The sequence below is a fragment of the Sphaerodactylus townsendi genome, linkage group LG05 (genome assembly GCF_021028975.2).
Source record: "Sphaerodactylus townsendi isolate TG3544 linkage group LG05, MPM_Stown_v2.3, whole genome shotgun sequence".
Taxonomy (NCBI): domain Eukaryota; kingdom Metazoa; phylum Chordata; class Lepidosauria; order Squamata; family Sphaerodactylidae; genus Sphaerodactylus; species Sphaerodactylus townsendi.
The window spans coordinates 80,957,949-80,978,702 of record NC_059429.1 but is presented as its reverse complement, the minus strand read 5'-3'; the positions used below and the strand labels follow the sequence as shown (position 1 = coordinate 80,978,702).

Below are 20,754 nucleotides of genomic sequence, written 5' to 3'. Positions count from 1 at the left end.
ATTGAAAGGACTAAAGCTGTCCTATGAACTCAGATCTCAGTTACATGCCAGTCTTCATGCATCACCACTATTGATATCTCCTACTCTGTCAGCGTCATTCTTTCAGATAGTTTTGTCCTCAAGGAGCCTCAGCTTAATAAGCCATTCTGGTACCACTACCAACAATCATCATCATCATCCAGCCACCTAGAAAACATTTTATTTCCTTTCTCTGTAAGTACAAGTGGGGTTGTTCTGACAAAACAAAGTGTCCAAGAGGGACTGTGAGTTGGCAGGGTCCTTGCAGCAACTCTGCAGTAATTGGTGTACACATCTCAGTTATGCTTCATGGGGACCGTGTCCATTTCCACAAATGCACCAGATGCATTTGCAGGCATTTGCCCAAAGAAATGCTTGCACAAATGGTTAGAGAACACACACAACTACTGCACAGGGAGATTATATATAGTGTTGATACAACTAGATATCTGCAAATGGGTCAGGCTATGCTGTGCACTCTTCTATGTGTGTGACATACGACATTTGTGCATTAAGGAACAATTGCATGAGAGGAGGTTCTGTCCATATGTCAGGTAGGTAAGCAAATTTATCTCCTGGCCCCAGAGTGTGACAGGTCCCCAGAGATCAAACTGTCCATAGCCTATGCAGGTGACACCTGGCTGGAGGAGACAGATGATACCTCAGTCTTGCTCTGTGATACAGTTGATGAAACATCCTCATCGCCAAAGGGGTTTTTTCCACAGCAGATTGTGGTGATCATGCAATTACGGAACTGGGGGGGAAAAAGACAGAGGTGACTAGAACTATTCAAGTGAACTTCACAATCAAGGAAGCTCAGCTCCAAAGTGTATTCTCTGGCACAAGACATAAGGTCCTGACATACCTCACTGGGAGATAAACAACAGACATTAACCAACATTACAAATAGATGTTGCAATATATACAAAGCAGTTATATCACCATTGGGCTGCACTGAGTAGCCCTAAAAAGAAAAGAAAACCTGTCCCATCCACTTGGACTTTGGACTTGGATAGAAATATTGTTTTTGAATGGCACAGAGCTTTATCAGCACAGCCACATCCAGATTCAAAACTGTGGTAACAGAGGGATGCAAAGCAAGAGTGATATGCTTTCTAAAGTTTGGCTGATAATCAGAGAAGGAAATTGCAGGAAGAATATGCAAAATGTAAATTCAGAGGGATTGGCAGTGAAGGGAATATAAGGGAATACTATAGCCATACAGTGGCTGGAGGGGGCAGTGTCTTTGCCAAATCTGCAGAAAATCTTACCTGTTTGTTCAAGAGGACATAGATGATAGGATTATAGATAGATGAGCTCTTAGAGAAGAAGGCAGGTACTGTCATGAATGTAACAGAAAATTCTGCCCCTTTATTGGTAAAGATCCAGGCTGCAACAGAGGCATAAGGGGTCCAAGCACAGATAAATCCCATCACCATCAAGATCACCATGCGAGTAACTTCTTTCTCTGCTTTCTGAGTGGTTGCAGACTCCTGCTGCTGAGCAGCTGCCTGGTGACAAAGAATACAAAAATGAATCAAGGGAATACTTTCACACTAAGCAGTTCTGGTGATTTATATATCACCTCCTGAACTATTCTTCACTGCTGCTACCATTGCTTGACTTGATCACTGAAAAAAGATTGCAATCCTTCAGTAGTCAACAAAGCTGGCAACTGCAAGTTAGTCTCTCCCAGCATTTGCTCTGAGCTAGTGCTATGGCACAGTGGTAAAGTATCATTCTAAAGCTAAGTCCAGAGAAGACGGAGATAATGCTGGCTGGGAAGGCTGATATTCTAGAGGGACTGAATCCACATCCTTGATGGAGTGATGTTGCTTTTCAGAGCAGGTCAAGAGCTGGTGGGTACTCATGGACCCTACCTTGCTTTTTGAAGAGAAGTTGCCGTGGTGGCCAGGAGCACCTTCTATCAGCTGCATCTGATTCATCAACTCTCTCTTTACCAAGTCTTAGCTGATCTTGATCTGCCACCCTGATTCATACTTCTGCATCTCATGCTTGGATCACTGCAACACAATCTACATGGAGCTGCTGTTGAAGACAACCTAGAAACTACAACTGATCCAGAATGCAGCAGTCTGACCAGCTGCCAGGAACATATGTTGTCCATTTTGAAACAGCTACATTGATTGCCAGTATGTTTCAGAATTCAATTCATGGTTCTGATTATAACCTTCAAAGCCCTTTACAATCTGGGACCAACACAGTTGAAGGACAGTCTCCTTCCATATATCCCTATATGCCAACTATGGTTGTCAGGAAGTCATACCAATGACGGTGGCCCATGTGGCACTGATTAGAGTCTGGGACTTTTCCATTGTAGCTCTGCTATTTTATTTTCAGTTTTAAAATGTTTTGAACTTATTTTTAAGCTGCCTTGAACCACAAGGAAAGATGGGACAAAATAAAATCAGATAATCTGCTTTGCATGCAGAAAATCACAGTTTCAGTTCCCACCATCTCCAGTTAAAAGATCAGTTAGTAGGAATATATAAAATCTCTGTTCTAGATGTTTGCCAGTCAGAGTAGAGAACAGTGATCTGGACAAACCAGTAGTCTGAATCAGTGTCAGACAGCTTCATATATTTTCACCACCACCACAGGCCTCCAGAAAAAGATTCCCTCTGCCCCTCCTCAACACATTCAAAAGAGAGACCCTCATAAACAAGGGAATTTGCCAATCCATACATATCAGAAGAAGACAAACCCCTCCCTAGTAATCCACAGTCTCTGTTTTTAATACTTCTCTTAATTGGAAAACATACCACATGGCACTTAGCTACAGGAGAGCATATGCTGTGATTCCAAGTCAAGTAAAGGGCTAACATAAGTTTTTATGGGTTTCCAAAGGGGCTTCAACTTGTTTCTGAAGTTTTGAGTTTAGAGGCATCAAGTCGTAGAACAACTGATGAACACTCAGCCCCCCCCCCCCTTATCAAGCATGGGGAATTCCCCAGACACGGGGAATTTTGAACCCCTGTGTCCTTTTTCCATAATCCATGCAGTGCCCTGAATAGGAAAGCAAGACTTCCCTGCTGACCACAGCTAAGAATTAAATTCCAGTGTATGAAAAGAAATGGTGGCAATAGCAAGGACTAGTTTCACACATTCACTAGCTCATTAAGAGGGTGCCTAAACACTGGGGAGACATGGGGAGGCAGCCAACAGCAGTAGCTTGATGTCACTTCTAGGAAAAACGTGGCAATGATGTTACAGCTCTCTATGAATTGCCAGAAACTATCGTAAAACCATAGTTTATGGCAATTCATAGAGAGGTATGATGTCACTTCCAGCTATTCTGCAGAAGTGATGTCACGCTATCAGCAAAACTGCCATTTTTCTCCTGCCACCTATTCAAGCAGTGGGGATAACAACAGTCAGCAGGGGATCATCACCCCAACAGGGGATTGGAACTCTATTCAGTTGCGACTCAGGCACTGCAAAACAGAGACAGAGGGGTTCAGTGGGTTCTACAAAGTGGGTTTATACAGTGGATATATAAAGTGCAGTGATTTTAGAAGGCTTATAAAGCAGGCCTTATTTCAGAGATACCTGTTGATATGCAGTTTCCATAGACACAAATTGCATCTGACTTTTGATCCTGCCCTTTCTGAGTCTCCCCCTTCTTTGCCTCCCTTATAAATAATAAGATTTATAAAATTTATAAAAAATAAATTCGGAAGACAAAAAGAAAGCACATAAGTCACAAACATGATCTTTGCCATAACCTTTGGACAATATTGATAATGCAAGAGAAGCTTGTAAAACCAGGTTTGTATTGTCAGTTTTTTCTTTTCCAAGCTTGGAATATGAAGGCAGATACACTACCTCTCGGACTTTGCATACGAGCCGCCCATAGGAAAAGAAGATGACTACCATGGGTGTGGAAAAGTGGACGAAAAACATATAGAGGACATAAGATTCATTGTGGAAATCAGGATTGAGAGTATAATAGTCCGGACCACAGGAGCACTGCATTCCCTCGGGTATAAATCTGCCAACCAAAAGAGTAAGCAAAAGGAGAGAATTAGGATTTTTAATGTCATATTTTAAAAAAAATATTTGGATCAAGTCAAGAATCACTGGCTTAGAAACCAGAGTCCAGCATGTGATAAAATTAATTATAAGCATTAACATTGTTACACATTCAGCGTAGAGAACAAATTTTGAGCTGAGGTTAGAAGTTTTTGTTTGGATGAGCCAAATTATGTCAAAGGAAGCTTCCCCCCAATACACACACAAAAAGGAAAAAGCAATTTCTCAAAGAGGATCTATACACCCTCAGGTTGCCATCAAATGTTACCAAAAACAACATTTTAAAGTGAATGTGGAGAGTCACACTGAGACCAAACATAAGTTTTCTCTAGGATTAGCAACATTTCTCAGGAAGTGTGAGAGGAAGATCTCCGCACATCCCTAGCTGACAGCATTAATTGAATTCATGACTGTTCCAAAGTACCTTTGTGTGAAGAGGTTCTACCTTATCAGTTCTTTGTCACTTCTACTCCTGCCCACCTTAACACTTAATACACCTGAATCCCTTGCAGCAGCCACAATTATTCTTCTCCCTTTCTCAAACTTTAATACCTGATACTTCACATTTAGTCAAAAACTCCATCCAAACTTAGAGTAGATCTGGGCTATGCCAACTAATTAGGGATCTTAGCCTTTGTGGAAAAATATTCAGTTTGTCTTTATTGTAGGTTAAATGTTTCTTGTGTAAATGTGCGGGGTTGTTTTGACAAAAGAAATGTTTCATTTGAAGTAACTCAACTTCTTGCTCATTCTCATGTCATCAATCAACATGCAATGTCCTCAGCATGGGGAAATTTATGAGGCCATTGATTTTTCATGAACACTGTTGGTATTACTGCCTAGAAACCACAGAAGTTCATTCTCTAGGGACCTGATGCATCCTAGTGACAATCATACCAGTAGAATACCATGCCAACATGTCAGTTCACTTTGGCAGAGGCAGCAAATGAGCTTAGTGTGTTCACTGTTTTCTCACAGCTGACATCTGTTTGGGTATGTTGTTTCAGTATATTGTTACACTCACTTATCATCTTCAGGGAACTAGCAATTTATTCTCAGTTCTGCACAGCAAAGTGTGTGATTGTCAGTCACCTGCTGATTTTCTGGCAAACAGGATGAAGAAGGTAACAGGGATTTCTTGGGTCCCTCAATAAAGAGTATTTGCTCTTGCTGAAGGTTGTAGAACAAGCAGTAGAATTCTTGGGCCCAAATGCCAGTTTCCTAAGAACTTGTATCTATGTTGTGTGCCCCCACTACAACTAAAAGACTTAGCAACCAAATTTTCATTGCCCAGCCTTGAGTTTTTGTGTCACCCACCCCACCCCACTTCTTCAGCAAACAATTAAGTTGATCAGAAATAAGGAGACACTATCCCCAGTGGTGTCATGTCATGCGTCATCTTTCATTTACACTATTTGACAAGGAAGGAGATACAAGTTGGCAGCATCAATAATTCATAGTAACTTGTAACTTGGGCATCAAAACCTGAAAGAGGTTAAAAGAGAATTAGCAATTTTAGACAAGAATTTGTTCTCTGTGTTGGGCAGAGTAATGTGATGTTGCTGATATCCTTTTGGTGCAGATAGAAAGTTATCTCAATAAATAATAACCCTGAAATAACAGTGGATTATTTGGTCAATACCAAAGAATGCCAAAGACATAATGAGGTTTTCCAGTATCTGTAAAGTTCCTAATATAGGTCCATCAGGTTTGCAGCAAGTATGATTTCCACTATCAGAGTGATGGTGTACCTTCAGATCAACTTTCTCCCCAAATACCCCTGGGTGTGGAAGGACTGAAAAGAGAGGTTAAGATGTGACAACCAATTTTCAGTCCCAGAATATGGTCTAAATTTGAATGCCCCAAAACAGTCACATGTGTTGACGGCATTGTTTCGATCCTGGAAAATCAATATTTCATGCCAAGCCTCTTCTGAAAATGAGGTGACATTGAAAATAGTTTGCAATGTGGCACAGGGCTCTTGTGTTCAAGGGAAACAAGTCAAAATCCCACTGTGCATGGCCAAGCCCTTAAGTGCACTTAAAATAGCTCTTTGGGTTCAGGTCCTTGTGTTTAGGGTAAAAGCTCTAACTGATTCAATCCTTGTATTGTCTGTGTTCTCTGCTGGCTTAAACCTTTGATTTGGCAAGACAGTTGAATGCAGTGGGAACTGTTTTTCTGTTGGAAAGCTGGAAATGGTTGCGCTGAATAGACATAGTAGAGAACTCCCAAATCTTTCGATTAAACTGTAAACAAAAACTGAGGCAAAACAAGCTTTCCAGCACTGTTGTGCTGTTTCCAGCACAGCCCGGAAACCACACAGCACCCAACTTTCCAGCACCGTTCTTCAATTCAGAGTATCACCCAGCTCCTTCATTGCTAATGAGAAGTAAATGGAAATAGACTATACACCCCAAAGGAACAGTTGTGGCTTGCGTTCTTCACCAGAGGAACCTACAGGCTTTGAGAATTACTCAAGTGCTTTGGGATTATGGAGTGATGAAAGGCTAACAAAATGGGACTTGCACTTTTATTGAAGCTGGTGGCTGATGGAGCAGAAATAGATGCTGTGTAATCGTGTGGTTATCTGTGCTCCCTGCACATGCACACCCATTCATGCACAAGTACGCCTTAGGCTCTCCAGTGGAGAAAGCAGCTGTTAAATGGAGTACAGCAGGTGGCATGTGGCTTTAGACAATTGCTTTACAGCAGCCAGCACCTACACTAAGCTTGCAGCTAAGTACAGAGAGACTATGTCTTTTCTTTTTAACTTTTTCTTTTCTTTTCTTAGTGGCTTAGCTTTTTTTTTTTAGACAAAACTAATAGAACAGCACTTGGCAGAGTTTGTCCATGCTTTCATTTTATGACAATTAACTGCTTTGCTGCTTAGAAAACAGAAAAATCTGTAATTCTAACATATGGATGCAAGACTAGACTGAAATGCTGTAGGAAACTAAATTTAGTGGAATAATGTTGTAGTCTGAATTTCTAGAAGATAGGACTGTGGTTTATCAAACACAACTTGGATGGATGATTTAGGTCAGAAGAATAGTCAATCATAAGGACAGAGTCAGAATTCAAAATGACCTGGACAGAGAGAGCTGGGCCAAAACAAACAAAATTAATTTCAACAGAGATAAATGTAAGATTCTATACTTAGGCAGAAAAATGAAATGCACAGATATAGGATGGGTGACACCTGCCGTGACAATATTACATGTAAAAGGGATCTGGGAGTCTTAGTTGATGACAAACTGAACATGAGTCAGCAGTGTAATGCGGCGGCCAAGAAAGCCAGTGCAATTCTGGGCTCTATCAATAGGAGTATATTGCCTAGATTGAGGGATGTAATTGTACCTTTCTTTTCTGCATTGGTTAGACCTCACCTGGAATATTGTGTGCAGTTCAGGGCTCTGCAATTCAAGAAGGATATTGACAAACTGGGATGGGTCCAGAGGAGAGCAACCAAAACAATAACACATCTGGAATCCATGCCCTACGAGGAGTGACTTAGGGAGCTGGGTATGTTTAGTTTGGTGAAGAGAAGGTTAAGAGGTGACATAATAGCCATGTTTAGATATTTGAAGGGATGTCATGTTGGTGAGGAAGCAAGCTTATTTTCTGCTGCTCCAGAGACTTGGACCAGGAGTAATGGGTTCAAGGTGAAGGAAAAGAGATTCCACCTAAACATCAGGAAAAACTTCCTGACAGTAAGGGCTGTTCGACAGTGGAATGCACTACCTCGGAGTGTGGTAGAGTCTCCTTCTTTGGAAATTTTTAAACAGAAGCTGGATAGCCATCTGTCAGGAGTGCTTTGGCAGTGTGTTCCTGCATGGCAGGGGGTTGGACTTGATGGCCCTCTTCCAACTCTATGATTCTATGATAAGGTTTAATAGTGGGAAATGGCAGCAGAAGCTTTTCATAGCATAATAATTGCTTGCAGGTCACATTCTTATTAAAAGGATAGCGTGACTAATTTAAAAATTCACAACCTAATAGGGCACAATATACAATATCAAAATGAAATGTATGTACAAAGTTATATAGGGAGCCCAAATTGGAAATAGCAGGAAATACAGTACAAGGTTCATGTACTCTGGGGATGTTTGTAGTGTCCAGTCACCAGATGCTGTTTCCAAGCAGAATCTTAAAGCAAGTAGTTCGAGGACTGTTTCTAATCTACATGAATACTGTGCAAGGCTGCTTTTTTTTCCAAGGTAAGTTTAACTGAGAACTTGCCCATACTTGACATGCAGGAAGGCTTTATAATTTGTTCACAGCCCAACCTACATTTGCTACACTTTTATCATTTTGGAAGTATTGCAAAGAAAGCTGGGTTGCGTTGTGAAGTACTCCTATAATCACCAAGCTCTTCAACCAAGAAGTTCAGTCCACTGGACAACATGAGGAACCAAAGCATTGCATTAAGGAAGATGTCTCCAATTGAAATCTAAGTCCTCCATTGTCCTCTAGATATGAGATAACAAGGAGACATGGAGGCTGGAGGCATCAATTGACTGGGAAATCATACTGACAAGTTCCCATATTGCCCTGGGGACCCCACCTGTGTGATTAGCATTCACAGAAATTTCTGGCTATGCAGTCCAGTAAACTGCTTTTATAAAGTAATAAAGGTCAGAACTCAATTCTCATTTTGGTATTTTCTGTCCAGTATCAGATGTCAGCCTACTGATGCTAATTAAAGTAGATAAGGATCTGTTTTATGCCTGTTAACATAAATGCTGCATGACTAGCCAATTCCTGGAACATTTGATCTGAGAGCATTCAGACAGTGCAATAGTCTACCCTATTGCTTAGAAAAAATATAAAAGGATAATTGCACTTACCTGGACCAACCGAACAGAGGTGGAGCTGCACAGGCTACAGCCATAAACCAAGTAAAAACAATGCCCATTATGGCATGAGTGGAAGAGAAACGGAAGTTGCCCATGGGTTTGCATATCACAATATAGCGCTCTACCGCCAGGACCACGAGTGACCACAGCGCAACTTGGCCTACAAGGATAAGACAAGATGAGAACATTGTGTTGAGATCAGAAAAAATAAAGGAGAATATAAATGAAAAGTTATGTGGGTGGTTTAAAAAAAAATATTTTCCACTTAGTTACAAAAATGTGAAAAAAATTAGGGAAAAAGGATACAAATTATAATGATGATTTAATATGGATCTGCAATTGTAGTTATTTAGATTACTCAGTCATTTTAGATGAAAAATGAAATACTGAAATACTGACAAATAGCTTAATCTTAACCATTTTTAAACAAACTGATTTGTTTTAACTGCATGGATGATTATTACAGTTTTAAAAGAACTTGATGGTAAATACCAATAAACATGTAAACTATTACATCCGAGTAACAGCACATATGCCTAAATAGAGCTTTTCATTTTATAATATTTATTTATTTATTTATTTATTTATTTATTTATTGGTTATATTTATATACCGCCCTCCCCCAATACTCCAATTTTTTCTTTAAATTCATGTTCTGATCTTCTATTAACAAGGGTAGCTAATTTAGTCATGATACTTTCTCACCTTGTCCTCCCAAAATTTTTGACCATGATATCCTTTGTTTTTCCAGCTGGATGCAATGGCGACTCTTGAATAATACTGGTTATGTGGATAATATTGTAATCTTAGTTACCAAACCTAAACATTTGTTAACACATGTAATGGACCAAATTCACAGACTTGGAATCTATTCTGGTTACAGATTGAATAAAAATAAGACCAAGATAATGACCTTGAATATGATGAAAACAGAAGAAGAAGAAACAACAGAGAAAATAACTCAATATGATATTACTAAAAGGACAATAAAATAACTGGGAATAAATGTAATGGACAGAACTTTACAAGTAGAACTGTCAAGAAGTTTGAATAAGCATAAATGAAGACATTAAGAGATGGGAAAAGTTTAAACTGTCATGGTTGAGAAGAATATCAGCAGTCAAAATGAATATATTACCAAGACTGATTATTGTATTTCAAATGCTGCCAATTCATAGCAATGAAGCAAATCTAAAAAATTGGAAAGGAATTCTAACTAAATTTATATGGAATGGCAAAAATCAAGGAGAAGACTTAAACTAGAGCAAGATGAAAAGAAAAGAGAAATTACTGCACCTAATATTACATTGTGCTGACAGGCAACAGCCTTAGTTTGGATATCTGATGGGTACAATTGATAGTAAAGAAGAAATACATAATTAGTTATAAACAAAAAAGTTGCTGAGAACAATTCAAAAACAAAATGGAAGACATGTTTTAAGAGATATCCTATGAAGAATATGGTTTCAGCGCAAAGGAAAATTAAACCCACCAATTTCACCGCTTACCTTGCCATCTAATTCTTACTGCAATATTAATACAAGGATGAAAATGGACAACATGACTTTTGAGAGTATGTTCAATAGACAAGGAAGAATGAAACCCTGGCAACTAGCAATCGAGTAAGAAGGAAAAGATATTCCTTGGCTCACATCATCATATAGGTACAATATTGAAAGAACAGTTAACAAAAGAAAGGTACATTTGAGGAATAAAATACTTTTGAACAGTTAATTACTGGAGATACAAGACACTTGCTAGAGAAAATGTATAGACTGTTATTACAATATGTCAGAGAAACAGAACAAGTAAAAGACTATGATAAAATAGATGCAAAACTTGAGGGGACTATAACAACGGAACAATGGGAGAGGCTTTGGAATAAAGAAATAAAATTTACAGAACATCGTATTTTAAGAGAAAACTGATATAAAATGTTTTTAGATGGTGCATAAAAACAAAAGATATAAAGTTACAATGCAAAATGCTGGAAATGCCAAAATAGTGATACTACTTTTTATCATATGGGGTGGATGTTTTCAAAAGCAAGAAAATATTGATAGTGAAGGTTATATTAGATCCGAAATTCATTATTAAATATCTTGCTAAATAATACACCAAAAGTACATAATGAATTGTTCAAACATATGGCGGTGGCAGCTAGAATTCTATTTGCAACAAGATGGAAAGCAGACCACCACCCAAACCTTCTGGAAAGGATGAACAAGCTAATAGAATACTCAACAATTGCAAAGCTAACATCCTCAATGCACAGTAGACTCTCCACAGAGTATGAAAGAAGATGGAAATCTTTTTTGGATTATACTAATTGAGGACCTGAATAGTTATGTAATTTAATTATTTTATTTATTTGCTGGATTTATTACTCCATACTTTCCCAGCCAAAGCCAGACTCAGGGTGGCTTACCAGTACATACATTTTAAAATATAATTACAAACATAAATACAGGTATAAGTATAAAAACTTCAAATAATAGCTAGTTGGGTATCTATGACAGATCCCAACACAGCCTGAGATCTGCCCATTCCTGTCCGATCCTACCTTGAATCACTATTCAGACAGGGAGGAGGAGGGGAAATAAGGGTCAGGGGGCAGCAAAATGGAATAGACTCATGGCTGCCTCAACCAAAGGCTTGGTGGAACATTTCCACTTTCCAGACCCTGCGGAACTGATTAAGATCCCACAGACCCTGATATCAGATGGCAAGGTGTTCCACAAGGCCAGAGCCAGGGACAAAAAGGCCCTGGCTCTGGTTGAGGCCAAATGAATGTCTTTGGGGCCAGAGACCACCAGGAGGGTTCTGACAGGGGAACGATGGTCCATTCACACAACACAAAAAAGACATCTGTGGTATATCTTTAAAAGAGGCATGCACCTTAGAAAGAGGTGGCTTCTGGGTGCTTTCCAGACAGCAAATGCGTCAGAGGGGGAAAGAGGCTGTTTCCTGCCTGACCATTTGTTCTCTGGTCAGTTTTACCCTCAGCTTGTGCCCGATATTTTGTGTGCAACTGAAGGGATTCTCCCTGCCGTCATTTGCTGAAGGTTGCCCCAGGACATTTGCTCTGAAGGTTCCGATCCTGGGTGCCTTTTCAGCCAGAACAATACACAGTTGTAAGCTGGTCCTGCTGATTCCACCAATATATAGTTTTCCTATTTTTTTTAATTTTCAAGGATCTATCTTCGTAGCTACACAGACACACATAAGAGAATCTTTGTAGCTACACAGACACACATAAGCAGAACCTCTTCAACTGCACATAGGACGCATAGGGCATAGGCCAAAAACAGCAGTGTGAAAACAATGTGAAAACTTTGTAAAATGGTTTTAAATAGTGTAAAAGGGTTTACCCCATTTTCACACTGCTGTTTTTGGCCTATGCAGAATCCACCTGTGCCAGAACGTCAAGGGTAGCATACTGATGACAACCCAGCCCAAAGCTCTGCACTAGTTGTGCCAGAGGTCACACAAAGTTGTTAAATAACAATGGTCAAATCCCCACTACCGTCTTAGCCAGGTTTCAGAACACAAACTAACCAGGTTTGAGGGACAACCTCCCCATTGCTTGCATGGCAGATTCTGTTTCTGGCGCTCATTCTCCCCGTTAATCCGCGTTCTGGCAAGACCTGGTTACAAGTGGCATAGACCCCATTAACATGGTTCAGAGCTGATCCAAGGGGAGGGATGAGGGTTGAAACCCTGACTCATTTCCCACCCTGGAGTGTGACGCGGAATTCGGGCAACCAATCAGCGCTGCGATGCGCATGCAACCTTTCCTTGGTTTTGTTTCCACTTTTGCAATCGGCCAGCAGAAGGGGACGCAAACATTAAACAGTCAAACGTGTAACTTTGAATCATTAATGGTTTAAACATGTAACAATTAACTGTTTGCACAGTTAAACAGTTAAACTTTAAACTTTTACACGCTGGTTTTTTGGATCATGCCCCTACAATGTACGTTTCCACAGTGGGAAAAGGTCCTGCCCCAGCCAATCAGGGTTGGCAAAGCGAGCTCGCCTGGCAAAACGAGCTCGCCTGGTAGTGGGGATTGCTAAGAGTTCTGCAACCGGGTGTGTCTGCTGTGTGCTCGCTGCGGTGGGGAGGGAGAAACTCTGATGAAGAGAACACGGTTTCACAATGAACAGGTTTGGATCTGCGTGCAAATTTCAAGTGGGGATTCAACCAATAAGGAGATGATTTCCTCCAGTGGTATCTCACACACTAGAGGTCAATCCGGGGATATCTCCTCTTCAGTTGTCACCCACTGTCCCTGATGTTGGAGAATCAAAATCAGCCATTTCAAAACCAGACCCCAAATTCCAGTAATGGCAAAGCGGTGGGTCAAAAGGTCATAATCATCTGTGCTAAATGCTGTAGTAAGATCTAAAAACACTGGCAGCACTGACCTGCCTCAATCCAGCTGGAGATGGAGCTCATCTCTGGTGGTGACCAGCATGATCTCAATCCAGTGGCCAGGACAGAAGCTATCCTCATTTCTGCTTTCCACCGCGCCTTTCCGCACAAACCTGGGGGGGAGGGGTCTTTTTTAAGGGAGGCAGAGTGTAAAGGATTCAATGGTGTTGATGAGCGGGTCAGCCGCCTGGCCTTGACTACATTCCACAGCCCGGGCGATGGGCCAGCTTCTCCAGCGGAGACCTTATCTCTGCGAGGGAGATGAGACCTCCGTTCCCATGAGAATCCGGGAGGGGGGATGGGATGGACAGAGTTATAACCTGTGTTTCTGGCGGGAGATCTTATTCCTGCCACTGCGTGTACATGAGCTTTCTAGATGTCTGAATAAACGGTCTTTTACACCCCAAAAGCCTTTTATTTCTGCTTCTATGGAATTCCTTACAGCTAGCCTAGGGCATTCAGATCAGGGCACATATACATCCATGGAAAATCTACTGACAGCAATTTGCTACACAGCTAAAATGCCAACAGTGCCATAGAGCTGGTCACACTTTGGCTGTGTACATGAACATTTGGGTCTGCTAATCTATTTATCAGAGTAATCAAAACTCAGGGGATTATCTGAGTTAAAACTGTGCCATAAGCCTGCTAATGCCCCCAGCATGTGATTATCTGGTGATAAGTACATGAGGGGGTTTGTGATGGAAAGGCAGCTGCTGCTTTCAAGTCTAGCTTGCCTTTTTTTTCTTTTCTGTCTGGCAGCATGCCCTACTGAGGCTGTGTGGGTAACAGAAGTCCTTTGTTTCAATTCAGTTCATTAGCATTTCTTTCTCCTCCTGAATTTTTTTTTTCATTTCTAATAGTCAACATTTATGCCCCATTCAACTTGGGGTTGGAGGGGTCAAGGCTAGTCAGGTAGATTTGACATTGCAAGGTTTGAATTGTTTATGGAATGATGAGTGCAACAAGCATTGATCATACTTTGGGGTAAAAGGTTGTTTGCTTGCTTGCTTTGACCTCAGCTACAGATTCAAAACAGTTGAACTGGTACCACACCATGGAATGAGAATTGCCATAAGCACTGTTCACACACAAGAAAGCATTCCCCAGTGGTGAAAAGAAAACCCAATTCTGCAGTCTGCGTAACCTGTGCCTATCTGTGTAATCTGTACTGTCCATTATTTTGGGGGTGGGGCATGCATAGTCTCAGAAATTAAATAAGTGGTTCTAATCTGCAAAGAGAGGAACTTGCAGTCATATCCTAAAAGAGTATTCAGATTACTTTTAAAAGATGCAAGTGATAGAAAATTATTATCATGCTGCAAGAGTTGTGGCAATAAGGTCCTGGTTTATAGTGGGACAATTTACTAAATCATGGGAGTTAGAGTACTTAGGGTTAACATTACTGTTCGCTTTGGTCTTTGGTCAGATGGCAAACATAAAGATAACCTAACACATCTCTCTCTATATATCCATCCTAAAATGAGTTTAGGAGACCATTACATTTTAGTAAGTCATTGTTAATGCAAATCTTTTGAATAAATATTTTTCCCAGGTCGGAGCAGCAGAAAATTTTTCTAACATTCAGGGTATAATAGATTTATGGACATAAGCAAATAAGGGAATTTTCCCCCCTTGGGAATAAATCAACAGCACATTGGGGGATACACCACTGCAGGAGATACCAGTTAAAAAATGGAGAAAATCTTTAAGAATGTTTTGCATACCTTGATAAACATCAGTACTAGACAACTTGGACTAAAACGTAGGTTAAGAGAGTACTATGACTTGTTAGAATAAACAAGGTGGTCAATAATACAAGAAATCAATTGATACACCATGAAAAAAGGATCCTTTACCAATTTATGGTGGAGCTGCCCAGAACTTTTTAGGTTTTGATGAAATATTGGTAGGATTTTGAGTGACAGAGTAGGAATGTATTCCAATGCTCATTTTGTTTGGTCAGATGGACTACAGTTGGAGAAAATACATGGGTGCTTTTAAAGGAATTGGAATCAAAAGAATAGCCGTTCTGTTGAGCCTTGACTCAGAAGATGCTGGCATTATTATGCTGATGGAAAAGATTACAGCATGGGCAGCCCAATCCAGAAGGGCAGTTTCACAGTGGCCAGGGATGGTGTCACACTTCCAAAGGGGTTTCAGGTGGAACGGGAAGCAGAAAAGCTTCCCTGGCTGCCCAGCAAACCTCCCTATGCAGCCCAATGGGTTGCACCTACCTTTTGCCAGCATAAGAGGGCATTCCTGGGCCTAAAAACCACAGCAAGCTGACTAAAGCAAACATTCCTGGAATACCCCCATCAGTGCCAGTTCAGTAGTAGCTTTCACATTTGGGCAGGTGCCAGTGTTAGTGCCCCTTTCAATGGCATAGGTGCCAACTGAACCAGCATCCAGGGCACTTGCACCAATGTGCCCTTATGTAGCTTCCACTATTCTATTGCCTTCTTCCCTCTGTGGATTGCATTGTTAGGCAAAGAGAAAACAAAGGATTCATACAAAGATGGTTCCTGTCTTAAAAATATTGGAATAGTATCAAGCCAAATAAATCAATGCAGCCTTCAGCATTTTCAGTTTCAGACTTATGCTTCAATTCAGAGATTTGGACATTATTACAAAGATGTTTTTCTACATGTTTTGATATATGGATTTTGTAACAGAAAGATTGATGTAACATATTCTTAAATAAACATTACATAAAAACATTATATAAAATAAAAATAAAATAATTCTATTAAAAATGCAAGTGAATTCCTCAGGGAATGTTTACCCTCTTCCCACGAACTCTTGATGTATTGCTCATCTTTGAGTAACCTCTCAAATCTTCCATAAGATCTCTGATTCGGTTTTCTTCTCCCTGATGGCACACATATTATCTGCTTCCTTTTCCATTCTATTAACCCTCTACTGAACTAGATCATATTTTCCTCTGTTTTGGGACTGAGCCTGACCTCTACTAAATTCCTCATCATCAGGAATTGCACCTCCATCTTGCTCCACCTTAGAATGAAGGTTCACATGTAAATACATCTTCCTATTGAAATCAATAAAACTTTAAAAAGTGGCTCATTTTGGTTGGGTCTCTTTGGCTGCATTGTTCTTTTGGACCATAAGCTGTGGGGAAAAACACCATCCTTAATATTCTGAAATGGGACTTATTGGAGAGCATATCGTACAGCAGTTTTCCATGCAGTGACTTGAGTGCATCAATATGCAACTGAAAATACTGAAAATCCTCTTTGGAAAAGGAAGGCCTTTTTTTTCTCCTGGAGCACTCTCAGACATACAGTAAGACATCACTGTCATAAAACATCCCTTTTTCTACATAGTACAGCCCACTTTACAATTACTCCTAACAGCACTATAAAACTGGAGGGAGATAAATGCTGTGTGAAGCTTCCGAATCTGTAGATGTTAGGAATCATGCAAGAACATTTTAAGTTGCCGTAAGAAGCCCTGCACAGATGTGCTCTGACTCCTTTTGCAATATGGACACCATACCAACTGTGTCCTTCTGCAACCCCTTTTGGAAATATGTCCAGCAAAATAAGAAGTGACATTTCTCATTTATTGGAGTATTAAACAAAATTTGAAAAGTCTGCAGTACATGAGATTCTTCTCAAGCAGAAGGAATAACAACAGGCATGATTTATAATCTAGTTAAGAGTAAGATTTTAATTTATTAATGGTAAAAGTTCTTTCAGTTGAACAATCCTTCATTGTCCACCTGCAGCCTCAATCTAAAAACAAAACAAAACACTATGTACTTCATGACAGCCACATAAAGAGTAGAATAAAGTGTTTTAATTTTATACACACAAATTCACAAACACACACACATGCATACACAATTTAAGCGGCAGAAAATACACTGACTTTACCATTCCATTTCCCATGCTGCTAATCATACTGAAAGCCAAGACTGCACTTAGGCCTGGTGTGATGTCACTATGGTTTCACCAGGGGTAGTCTTTAATTCTATGTGCCCAGCCAAAATCTGTTTCATCCAGACAAACAGGATGTACTGTTGGGAAGGGAATAGCAAGCCATCATTATTTGCTGATGGTGTTACAAATAGAAACAACTCCATCAGATTTCCTTAGACTTAGGATCCAACCTCCTTTAGAGATGGGAGAATTTCTACATGAACCATATCTGTGTAGCATGCAGACCATCCATAAAGAGACAGACATGGTTTGGCTGTGTTGCTTTCTAAGCAATAATTTAATCATATTTTAAGCAGTCTCAAGTCCCTGAACCTGCATAGAGGAGGCAGAGGATATACTTCTGCTTGTGAAAGAAGACCATGATTTTCAGAGATTTTCCACAAGACCTGCAGTCCTGTCCCTTCCTCCATGCTGTAACCCACAAGGTTTCCAAAGGACCCATGCGCTTATTAATTTTGTGGAAATCTGCAGGTTGAAGAAGAGGGGAACGATCTGATCCACCACTGGAGTTTTGCTCATGGTTCTTTAGATTCATCCCCAAATGTTTTATATAACTTGAGCTGAGATAAAGACAAGGGGAACATATTTGGGAGATATTGTGACTTCAACAAAAAATGTTAAATATGCTAGCATACTTATCTTTTAGCTTAGAATAAATAGATGCATAGGAAAGGGTTTCTATTTTAATAGCATTTATCCTTTTTTCTTGATTTTTGAAGTTTCATTAGTGAATTTTATGATATAAACCTGATAGATTCTGAAATGCTTCTCATAAACACGGCATGGACCACATTTTTGCAGATGTGTTGGATCCTATACATGGCAGAATGAAACATATGAAGGGCAATATCGGCCAATTACACTAAGAGGAGGAAGAAGAAGAGTTTGGATTTACAGTCTGCTTTTCTCAAAGGTAAGGAGTCGCTAAGGAGTCTCTAAGGCTTTAGTGCCTTGGTCCCAGCCTAGTGGAACACTCTGCCTCCATCCATCTGGGCCCTGCGGGATCTTGAGCAGTTCCTCAGAGCCTGTGAAACAGAGCTGTTCCACTGGGCCTTTGGGGGAGATAGTCGCTGATGTGGGTGCCATTTCCTATATTGAAGGGGTCTATATAGAGCTGCCATCTTGAAACTGGTTTTAAGTGCATGTGTTTGTGATGGTTTTGTGGTTTTATAATGTTTTATCTGAGATATTAAGCTGTACACCACCCAGAGCCCTTAGGGGATGGGCAGTTTGTAAATTTGAATTATTAATATAAATAAAATGAATAAAGTAGCTTGCAAACTCCTTCCTTTCCTCTTCCCACAACAGACACCTTGTGATGTAGGTGGGACTGAGAGAGTCCTGAGGGAACTGTGACTAGCCCAAGGTCACCCTGCAGGCTTCATATGTAGGAAAGAGAAAACAAACTTGATTCACCAAATTAGAGTCTGCTGCTTATGTAGATTTGTGGGGAATAAAACCCAGTTCTCCAGGCTAGAGTGCACCAGTCTTAACCATTATGCCATGCTAACTCTCCCCCCCCCACCTTTTGCCACAAACTTTGACATATGTCAATCCTTTCTCGCAATGCTGCTCACTATCCCCTTCATGTCACTTACCTCCAATGGTTGCAAAGAAGCCTTCAAGGGCACAGCCAACAGGACCAAATAGAAAGTAGGCATGCCAGGATGTGTAGAAAGTGACAGTGAAGCCAAAGATGATCATCAAAAGGTTTGCTACTGCCAGGTTGACCAAGATGTAGTTCAGTGGCTGTCGTAGCTTCTTATGCTGGAAAGTCACAAAGAGGGTGAGGCCATTGAGAGGCAGCCCGATAATGATGAGGAAGAACATGTAGAAGGTCAAAACTTTAAACTTCCAGGGTTCCGCTAAGTAATACTGGGGATATTCAAAAGGGCTCCGAACCAGCCCTGTTTTATTGGACAGTGGCACATAAAAATTGATACCTTCTGTTCCATTCATGATTGCTATTTAGGAGTTACAGTAATTGTTGTTTTTCAGGCAATTTAATCAAGGGACTTCCAGTCAAATTTGATTATTTTTTTAAAAAATCTAAGAAAATAGCAAATCCCCTAAGGGAACACTGAGCTGGTATGTCTGCCCTCATCTATGTCCTAGGATTGGCGAAGCCAGGCTCCAAAGGGGGTTTTTATAGGGTTCTGCCAAAGGAAAGGAAGGAGGGAGGATGGGAGGGAAGGATTAGGGTCTAGGCTAACTTTATATGACAAGGGCAATGGGATTGAGAGGGGCTGATGCTTTAAGCACATTCTAAGCAGCTAGTTAGCCCCAAAACCTGCCCTAATGCTTATTAATTTCCAGTAAGTTCTTAATATTGCTTAAGGGTCTTCATTTATCTGGGGAAAAAAGGAGGATAGGCTAGCAGGAAGTTGTTAGAGCAGGGTTAAGTTAGTTAAAAATGTGAAAGAAAAGGAGGGAGGACTCCATATGAAAGAATATACAAATTGCTTCCTTGCTGGCATCACTAGTGAATTCTTTATTGCCATCTGCATGTTTGTTTGTCTACTCATGCACAGTTGCATCAAGATAAATTTTGAGGTTCAGTTCCTAGCACTGAGAAGAGGCTGGGGGAAATGGATAGATGCTTCAGATGTTCCAACAGTGAACAGCATTGGGGAAAGAATGTTGATACAATGCAGAGGTTAAGCCTAGTAAATTATTAGCTGGGAATCACACATCAATTCTCAACTCCTCATCTCAACTTTTCCCTTCCTAATGTGGAAATAGTAATAATCATACTGTCGCCATCATTCTTACTATACTGTTATTGTAAAAATTACTGAGGCACTTCAAACACCATAAGGTGCTAAATAAGGCAAGTTGTTATCTGTTGCTATCTTGAATATGGGAACAGCATGTAACTAGTGGTATAACTGGGTTCTTCTCAAACATGGTACAACTGGGTTCTGGGGAGCATTGGGTTTAGGAATTATGTCTTTGGCTGCAATCTTAAAAACACCTGTCTGCAAGTAAGCCCCACTGAAAACAGGGAACATACTTCCAAGTATGCTTAGGATAGCTTCCATAGTCTTCTCGGCCAGATTTCAGAGAAAGGGAATACAAGCTATTTAAGAGAGTTGAGTGGTATCACTCAATTGATAGATCTGACCGAATTTCACTAACTAGTCCAACTATATTTGGTGGTCAGCTGCTGGTTTTCTATTTATTCCAGGGTAGATTTAGTACCAACCATAAACCTGGAGCAACTGGATAACTATCTAATTTGGTTTACCAAGCAATTTCCCCCCAGGATGGAGGGATAGGGAGTTAACAAAACTCCCTGGGGACATCACAGCAGAGTATGTGAGAATGTCAGTTTGGTGAAAAGAGTAGCCCTTGACAATACAGAAGTTCAAAATACTTTGTTCAAACCATTACGAGCATGTTCAAGTAGCTATAACACTGAAAATCAGAGG

General features: G+C 40.3%; 2 protein-coding genes across 2 annotated transcripts in view; one reads left to right on the top strand and one right to left on the bottom strand.

The window, feature by feature from the left end:
• Positions 1-20,754, top strand: part of MLN (motilin) — a 92,433-nt gene that overhangs the window by 48,982 nt on the left and 22,697 nt on the right. The gene's annotated exons all lie outside the window — the stretch shown is intronic.
• Positions 169-19,455, bottom strand: RHO (rhodopsin). The gene is made up of 5 exons (XM_048498492.1): positions 18,922-19,455; positions 8,919-9,087; positions 3,865-4,030; positions 1,290-1,529; positions 169-772 (listed from the first exon to the last, which is right to left on the bottom strand). The coding sequence occupies exons 1-5, from the start codon at positions 19,280-19,282 to the stop codon at positions 641-643; spliced, it is 1,068 nt and encodes a 355-aa protein (XP_048354449.1). The 5' UTR covers positions 19,283-19,455; the 3' UTR covers positions 169-640.